The sequence below is a fragment of the Nanorana parkeri genome, unplaced genomic scaffold, assembly GCF_000935625.1.
Source record: "Nanorana parkeri isolate BGI_ZX_2015 unplaced genomic scaffold, ASM93562v1 scaffold1362, whole genome shotgun sequence".
Classification (NCBI taxonomy): Eukaryota; Metazoa; Chordata; class Amphibia; order Anura; family Dicroglossidae; genus Nanorana; species Nanorana parkeri.
The window spans coordinates 242,649-252,375 of NW_017307630.1; the positions used below are offsets into that span (position 1 = coordinate 242,649).

A 9,727-nucleotide genomic window follows, 5' to 3' on the forward strand; every position below is an offset into this window, starting at 1 on the left:
TTTTTGTTCTTATAACTGTTTTTTTCCTTCCCCTTTTTTTTTTTTTTTTTTTTTTTCTGTATATAAATGTCTTGTGATATCAATAATAAAATCTTTGAAATAGAAAAGACACTATTACCTGCTTCTCCTATCAGAATGAGAAAGTGATGTCACCATAGTGAGAGTACAGTTTCTGAAGTGGTAAATTCAACAGACTTGTCTCATGTTGTAGGTATCCTCCGTTCCCTCCAGCCCATACTGGTGTCAAGAACAGATCCTGATTCTAGAAAACACACAATCGATGAAATAACTAAGCGAGCAACATCACAAGGAGAGTGGCCACAGGTTTGACGTTTTGTATATGACCAATTTAGCAAATTTAGTGTGTTGCCTACCGAATTTCTTAAACTAAATTATATATTTGTTTTCTGGCCTTCAGTGCATGTATCACACATTTTTTCTGGTATCTTGTTTCAGTATCTTATTTAATTAATTCAGTTGAGGAGGTGTGAACAAAGTAACACAATTTACCTCACACTAACCCAGACAAATTTAAAATTTTCATAACACCGTGACATCCTGTCATGACTTTGTGTTGTGCTTAGGCAATCGCACAGATAGAAAAAAAGTAAAATTGTGAGCAGGGGCATGTCCAAACAGCTGCAGTCAGGGTATTCCCCATCCCGCAGCTGCACTTAAACAAAAGGGGCAGGATGCTGTTATTGTCTTTGACTTCATACGGCGAAATGGCTAGATTAGAAGAAGAAGCTTCCAGAATAACACCCAGGAAAGTTCCCAAACTATTGTTTAATTTCAAGCTTTTTTAATTAGTGTTATTATGACTGTACCATTATCTTTAGGAAAACTTCAGGAGGTGTGAATAGGTTAGACTTAAATGCTATCCACTGTCTCTTCCAAGTGGGTGGAATCATCTCTTAATCCTGCCATACAGGGTTCTAATTTCAGCCAATTCCTGCTCAGTTGACCAGAGTTTGAATAATGGGAGGCCCTGTTGGCACCACCCAGCTCCACAAAAGTTGATTCTCAAAATTGAAGCTGAGCGGAAAATTTGTCAGCCAATAGCGCCAGAGATGACCACTCAACACACACACACACACACACACACACACACACACACACACACACACATATATATATATATATATAAGTTCTACAGGTCGCTGCCCCACATCAGTCAGGGAGACTGTAATATCTGAGATGAGAAAGCAAAAACAAGGGGCGCCTTCCCTAGTGTAGATAATTTTTTATTTGATAAATGGCAAAACGTGGAATGATACTCACAACAGAGTAGGTAACATTGAGCTTTCAAATCAAAGGTTGATCCTCAGTCTTGGCAAAAAACAAGAGCAGCATGAGAGAGCTGCCCAAATGGTGGTCCCTGTGTGACAGCACAGTATGCCTGGGTTTACGCGTTTCCGGGGCATGGCCCCGGTTTTCCTGTTGTGGCCTTGGAAACGCATAAACCCAGGCATACTGTGCTGTCACATAGGAACCACCATTTGTGCATAAACCCAGGCATACTGTGCTGTCACATAGGAACCACCATTTGTGCAGCTCTCTCATGCTGCTCTTGTTTTTTGCCAAGACTGAGGATCAACCTTTGATTTGAAGGCTCAATGTTACCTACTCTGTTGTGAGTACCAGTCCACATTTTGCCATTCATAAAATAAACATTTATCTACACTAGGGAAGGCGCCCCTTGTTTTTGTTTTCTCATCAGTGATTGCATCCCATCAGATGCAGCCACTGTTCAGGTATACAGACAGCTGTGGGTGCTGGTGGCACTGAATATAATAGCCCTCAGTGCAGATTTCTCTAATCATAACGTCTAGCATGGATGGGAGAATCAAAGTGATTTCTACACATGTATGGCTAGCCTTAGGTTAACAATTTAATTGTGTAAAGATTCCTTAAAAACAAATTACTGATGAGTATGTTTTAACATTCTGGTGGCTATTTATAAATATTTCACCCAATATTCACACATTTTTTAATTTAAAATGTAAATCATGGGTACAAAATATTTAAAAATGGAGTTACAACTAAAACAGAACCACTGCTTTTCAGTTTATGAATGCATTTTTATTGATGCTTTTAACTAACCATCTATGAAAGAGCCCACCACAATGTAGGAAAAGGATTATGGAAGAAAATCCTAAAAAGAGAAAACAGTCTAAACACATTTTATCAATTGCTGTTGCTGTGTGTGCATAGCCACTGTTACCCTAAGGTTGAACTGAGATTTTTCTTTTTTAACTGTTTTCGAATAAGAACATTGGAATAAATCTTTTTAAAACTTTATATGATTTTGATTTTTCCAGAAGGTACCTGTACAAACCGCTCCTGTTTAATATCATTTAAGCAAGGTGAGTTTTGGGAATAGTAAGACTGTTTATTGAATTATTTTAACTTTGCTTTGCTGATGATGGTGTTCAAAAGAGTGCGTTTTTTATACAATGCCTTCCATTTATCATTATCCTACTATATTAAAAAGTTGAGCTGTACCTTTTACTGTAATCAGCAAGCATTGACCTGCAGGATAAGGCTACTCCCAATTGCTGCTGAAACTGACAGAACATCCTAATATCAGTAAAGGTTGTGTCTCCCACGTAACTTAGAAACATTATTTAGCAGAATCAGAAGTCTAGCAGGACAGAAAATACTCCCTAGGTTGGCTCTATACCTTGCTGAACCCCTTGTAGTCATTGTTACCAATTTACATTTTTAAGCACCACTGTGACACATCATATGGTCATTTTACTCCTGCTTTCTTCTAAACACAAAAGTAAAATAGAAATATGGACATGTTAAAATGTGTAGATTCATATATAAAATGTTAGGGTAGTTAAAGAATTTTTTTTTTAAATAAACACTTACCTTTACTTTCTTCCAATGTGTAAACTCTGAATGCACAACAGCTGCATCACAAGTAGATAATTTGCAGCATGGATGAACTATCTACCACGGCAAACATATAATAATGAAGGATGCTTAAGCATCATGTATTGCATCAGTGCCATATACTGCAGAGGTATCCACAGTGTGCTGCTATGTATAGGCAAATGGCATGCAAATCTAAGCCAAGGAAAAAAATATTTGGCAGCTTACTGGTTCTTGGTGGGATTAGTTCTCCTTTCTTTTCCGTTTTTTTGTTTTTTATTTTATTTTGACCTGGTAATCCAACCAGTAACAGACTTCTGGGGCTCGCTTACTGTATTGCATCTCTGGAGCATTGTCAGCCTAGTCTTATTTAGACTACAGAACACCTAACATTTTCCTCATCTCTAACATTGGGTGGAAGTGTTCTGAAGGTCAGAGGTAATTGGGGAGGGCTGATGAGACTACTTAGAATTTTGGTGCAGCAGAGGAACTGTGTTTTAAACTCCAGGAGGTTTTAAGCTGACTGGATTTCTAGCAGGATCGACAGGTATTTTTTTCATTGTATAGTTTACATACACTTTAACTATACTAATAGAAAACAGTATTTCAGTTCAGTCCCATCCTCCAGTTGTTGACTTAATTGTTAATTACCTATCAGTAATTGATTAAAGGCTTATCATTTTTCCTATGAATCGGTAAATGGATGAACCATTTAGAGCAGTGGTTCTCAACCTTTCTAGGGCCGGGACCCCTTGGAACATTTGCCAAGTTGAAGTGTAGAGGCCTCCCAAAATTAAATGCTCTAGCTCCACAATAAACTATTTTTTTCACATTCCTTGAGCAGAAACAACAGACCAAAGATACAGAGAGTTTTGTTCCTTCAACTTCTGAATGGTAGGACCTTGCTCAGAAAAGAAAAAAATAGTAAACCCTAATACATCTATTTTTTAAAAAGTGGTAAAGGGTCCAAATTATTCTGACCTATTTACTGCAATAGGTATAATTTTTATACATTCATCAATTCTATTTAGTACTATTTCCTTTTAATGTTTAATGCTATTTATCATTACCACCTAGGTGCTTTTTATCCTGCAGTCCCTGTACAACCCATTATCCTACGATACCCAAACACTTTGGTAGGTATTTTAATATACTTTCTACATTAAAACCACCACTGTTATGTTAGAATTTACCGTATTTTGCGTTCCATAAGACGCACCAGACCATAGGACACAGGGAGGTCCGGTGCGCCTTTATGGAGCACTCGACAGACTGTAGCTTCTGTCACAGCTTCTGTGACAGAAGCTGCAGTTAGTGACCGCTGAGACAGGTGAGGCTGTGATTACAGCGCCACAGTCTCAGTGATCACACAGAGCAGACGAAGAACGTCCGATCTTGATCACCACCGCCGTCGCCGCAGCTTGGTTTTAATACAAGGGATCTAATCATATCACTTGTAGTAAATGAGCAGTGGCTCCTACTGTACATTTAGCTCTGCTTCCCCCCCCTTCCTTTTGGGGAAAAAAAGTGCGTCTTATGGAGCGAAAAAACGGTAATTCAAACAAATGTTGACAAAAGTCATATAAAAATGAGACTGTTGCCATGCTAACCAGTAACCAGTTTTTTTATTTCAAAAAATGGGTATTGATTATGATTTAACTTCTAACTTTTTTCCCTAGAGAAAATAGATTTTGTACTTTTTAGATTTCTAGGAATGAAAAGTCAATGATCTAGACTATATTCTAGATTACAATAAAACTGTTTAATCTGAACAAGGTACCTAAAGCAATGCAGCATCACTAAGATTCTATAAAGCAATTTGAGATGACATTTTCTTACTGTTATTATAATAGACAAACACTGAAGGGTTTTCTAAAGTGAACTTATTTAAGGGTTTGGTTAGGATGAATTTAGGATAATTTTAGGACTAGGTTAAGTGTTAGATTTGGGGTAAAGTGTTACAAAGTTAGGTTGAAAAAAGACACATTCTCATGGAAGTTACAAACACCTGTCCAAAACTTAAAGCGGACTAACCCATTAAGGACTCTATCTCTGCCAAGGCCTTTTTTCATTTTTTTTTGCACACATGGCATAATCCACATTTTAGGCCTGAAAATTATTTATAACCCCCAAACATTATATATATAAAGCCAAGACCTTGTAGAATTAAATGGTGGGAGTTGCAAATTTTTATGTTGCAGAATATTAGCAAAACTCTTTACCAAACCCAAACATTTAGTGAAAAATGCACTTAAGCTGAATTTAGTGCCCCAAAACACAATATAAATTTTTGTGTAAAATATAAGAGATAAGGTTACGACAAGTAAATAGAGACCCAACATGCCCAGGTTAAAAATTGTGTAGGTCTGTGAAACGGCGACAAAATTCAATACTACAAAAAGTCCATAGACGACGCTTTAAAAGCCCCTACACATTATCAATTTAGAGATACGCATAAATATTGGCCCTCTAATACTTTCTCTCACTGGCGTGCGCGGCGATACCCTGTATGTGTATCTCGATTATCATTTTCGTATGAAGGCGCATGCGTATGTGAATACGCGCATGCTCGCGGGCGACCAACATTTTTGTTTCATATTTTTACATTTTATTTAATTATTTTTTTAAGCTTTTTGTTTTACTTTATTGTAATTGCTATCACATAGGGGGTTTACAAGCCCCCTATGTGATAGCATATTGCTGGGGACAGGTCCTCTTTAGGGTGATACTGGGGGCTCAAAAGACCCCTAGTGTCACCTTTCCATTTTAACTAACCTATTGAAGTGCAGATCGCGCTTCAATAGCTTTTTGATCGGCTTCAGGAGCCAAGCAATGACAGCTATGGGACCCAAAGTGATGCAATCCGCATCGCTCCTGGTCCCATAGAGCGGGGAGGAGATTGGTGAACAGACCCCCAGATTCCCGCCGACACCTGAGATGCTGGTCCCAGGCTCGCAGGAGGGGCAGCGGAGCCCCGGAAACACGGCGGGGGTGTAGTGGGGGTTGGCGGGCTTTTTACCAGATCGTAGAAGCACCGCAGCACACAGTGCACACCTCATGCTATTGGCTCCTGGATGGGGAAGCCTCCTGGTTGTCTCGGCAACCTGTATAAATCCCAGTCAGAGACCTGGCTTGTTGAGTTATTCTACCTCCTATGGTGCGATCGCCCAGCCTCTTGTGTTTTGAAACTGCTGCCTGACCCTTCTTCTGAATTCCCGGTTATCGACTCTTTGGCCTGCCTTCCCATTTTTGCACCTAGCTGCCTGCCTCGACCCGGACTGGACTTGATTACGCTTTTTGGATTCTCCTCTTGTACCTCGATCTCAGACCTTCTTGTCGTTCCTGCCAAGGGGTTCCACTCGCGGCCCAGACACAGTACTACAGTATTGCAGAAAGTCAAGAAGACAAGCTATTTTTCCTACAATAATTGTAATTTTTCCACACAAGGGCTTGCAGTGAGAAAAAGAGTGTTGCATATATACAGTATGTTGGTTAATAACATATTAACTATTTTACTGCAGTACAACAAGCCCTTTTAAACACAACACACTTTAAATGTAAATTAACTGGTCAGTTTTGGTGCCAAGTAGATAAATTGTCAGAATTACAACATGGGTTGGGATTGAGTCTCAGTCTCCAAGGCCTATTTTGTATCTGAGTTTAAGCTCTGATGCCAAAAAGGACAGCCAATCAGTCAAATAACTTAAAGTGTATTCATACCCAGAAACAAAAAATGCAATATAATTCAGCTTACGAGTTCTTGATGTGGTAGCGGTATTAGTTTAATTTTTTAGGCTTTTTTCCCTTTCTGTTATTTTTCGACTTCCTTTAATAGACAAAGTCCAGTAAAAGAGGGTTGAGACAAACCATTTAACAGTGACAGGGGTGCTTACAATGGTTAGCTTTTATTAATTTATGTAAAACCTTTATCCCAAAAGATAAAAATGAAGACTTTTCTGTAACTGCTTAAAATGTGTTAGCTGGAGTACAGATTGAGTTGGTTAGTCAATTCTAAATTTGCTAGTGCATCTCACATTACCCTCTCCACAGGGGAACAATGCTGTGGTCCAAGGGTGACTCCATTGCTCCTCCAGAGAATGGAGCCACCCTAAGACAGGAGGTGTGTTACAATTAAGGATTGGTAAAGTGCAATATATTACATTTTGTTTGGGTTTAGATAAGCTTTAAAAGGCAGTACATGGGCTTTATGACAAGCCCTCACTGACCTCTATAGCAGCAGTCACTTTTGAGTAATTCATCAGAAGCATTGAAGTCACTCCAGTTGTTCTCTCAGCAGCTCTGCTCCCCACTCCAAGCAGGGACTTTGCAGAATTTTAGCCTTCTTACTTTTAATACATGGTTAAAGCAGTTTCTCAGGGAGGGGGAAACAGGGTGAGCTAAGCTACACAGGGAATTACTTGAAACTTCTACTGTAAACATTGAAGATGATTTGCTCCACAGATTCTGCTGCTATAGAAGTCAATGTGATCTTGTTTTAATGTTAATTTACTGCTTATTAAGAATTAAAACTATCTTGCTTGAATAAAGATAAAAGAAAGTATCCATGACCATGAAAAGAAAACTGTTACTACTTACATGTTCTGCCACTTGTGCCTCTGATCTTGAAGATCTACCATGGCTTCAAAATAATGAGCATCCAACACAATTCTGATTGTTTTAGATTCCTAGTCCCTGCTGCACTCTGGGGTTTCATTCACTGACTCCTCTGTAACTACTGTGCTTTGTAGAGCAAAGATAGGCAGTGTGTTTTTTTTTTTTAAAGCACAATAGTGTGTTGTATAGGTGAAGTAAGGGATTTTTGTTTTCTGACTACCATTGTTCCTACTTTTTTGCTTCGGAAATATGGATTACTAACAGATCTTGTTGTTTTAATATTGTAATTGGTTTCCTCTGTGTATGGTCAAATTAACTGTTTCTGTTCTTTTCATGCAATATTATTTATTTCTCTGCCTTAGGACACAGTCACCTGGACTTGGCAAGGATTTACAGTGTAAGTCTCAAATCTAGAAATAAATGAAGGCACTTAATCAATCGTAAAAAGAGAGTTATGCATTTGTAGTGAGGATTTTTAAGAGTAATATTAACGTTCAGTGAGCTGCTTTTCTTATTTCTGCAAAAATATGTATACGTTGGTGGGCTTTTGTTCACTTTAGACAAGTTTTGCATTCCCATACGAATCTATGGGGATGCAACACCTCTATGAAGAAGTTTAAATGCAGGTCAGAGTGAGGTCAGCTGTCTGTTAAATGCACATTTTAATGAATATTGAATGTTCTCAGAAGCATCTCAAACTGATGTCAAACTAAAGCCATCAATACAAGCCGTAAATATATTTATTGTATGTAATTCAATTGACGTGCACAATAACTGCTAAACATTTTAGTTTCCCCAGTAAACAATAAGCAGTTATGTATATAGTACACATTACAACACGTAACATAACAGCTGCACTGGTGGCGTGATATTGGGTACCACGTTGGACATGTTCAATATTTGGCTTTGTGGGTTGGTATTACTGTTAACATTCACAAATAGATTAAGATGTGCCACGCTGAAGTTCTAATTTGTGTCTGAAATTGAATATATGAAAGAATAATCATAAGCTAAACTATCTAATCTATAATAATCAATAAGCAATAAAGATCACGTTCTAAAACGTCAACTCATATTGTGAGAAAGTTAATTTAAGTGAATAAATGTATCACCTATGAAGCCAACATTAAGTGAGTAGTAGAATAAAACACAGTGATACTTCAAACAAGTCTAACCACCAAATATGAAGTATTAACATATAAAAATAAAGTGAAGAATCTTATAATTAATCAATGAAGATTCATAAAGTTTGTTGTTGTGTTCATAAAACTGTGAAAAAATAGTTAAACATCAAAAGAAAAAAAATACCCACCAAATACTATTGGAACAGTCCTAGTGTAAGAGAATGCTTTCAACAATAAACAGAGAACCGCTCCTAAGAAAAGCCCTTCTGGAGTGCTGCTTACCTTTTTAAAAGACCTACTGCCAGGTCTGAATAGCACTGTCCCTCCTGTTACGGGCAGGAGGGAAACCCACATAAGCTTCCTTAGACTTTAGCGTCACTCTCTTTCATGAGCATATCACCCACAGAGATAAATCAGTCAGTTCCAGGACAAGTGTACTCGAAAAAACATGTGGCAAAGAGAAAAAGCAAATAGTGCACACCGTTTTGGTAATAAAAGCGCACTTTATTAAAAAATACCCACAGGGTACACAAGAAATAACCGTTTTGAAAAGAAAACCCGCTATAGCTGTTTGCTTGTAAAAACAAAGTGTCCACCGGCATCTCTAGTTCCACCCTAAGCACATTGCGTCCTTTACGCGACTTTGTCAGGGGTATGGAGCAGAGCAAGCCGATACGTACATATATTCATCTGAGTATCCATAGTTACCCATAAACAAAGCGGATATTAGAACTCAATAAATCTCTTAAGGGGACCCTGGTGAACATATATATATAACATGCATGGGCAAACAGTTTCTTGGGCCTCCCGGGCCCCCCACCAAGAAAAAAAAAAACAGCACACATAGATCATAGACTTCTCTCAACAAAACTTTAATAATGTAAACATAACGAACTGGTTCAGAAACAAGTTCTTAGCTTGATCTGTAACAGTAGGTACTTGCCAACTGTAGCCTCTTAGTCTCACTCCTCCTGAGATCCGGCAGACTGCAGGATCTGTGGGGGGCTGTGCCAGATCTCAGGGGGGCTGTGCAGGATCTGTGGGGGGCTTTGGAGCCTGCAAAACCCCCCACAGATCCTGCAAAGCCCCCCTGAGATCCGGCAGACTGC

The 9,727-nt window shown here is 38.6% G+C and overlaps 1 protein-coding gene across 1 annotated transcript in view; it reads left to right on the forward strand.

Annotated features, from left to right (window-relative positions):
• The window catches only part of LPCAT2 (lysophosphatidylcholine acyltransferase 2), a 122,816-nt gene that overhangs the window by 48,888 nt on the left and 64,201 nt on the right, over nt 1-9,727 (forward strand). Inside the window, exons 5-8 of the mRNA XM_018569583.1 lie at nt 212-323; nt 2,305-2,366; nt 3,958-4,016; nt 7,857-7,891. Of these exons, the coding sequence (XP_018425085.1) occupies nt 212-323; nt 2,305-2,366; nt 3,958-4,016; nt 7,857-7,891 (268 nt within the window). The remainder of the gene's footprint in view (nt 1-211; nt 324-2,304; nt 2,367-3,957; nt 4,017-7,856; nt 7,892-9,727) is intronic.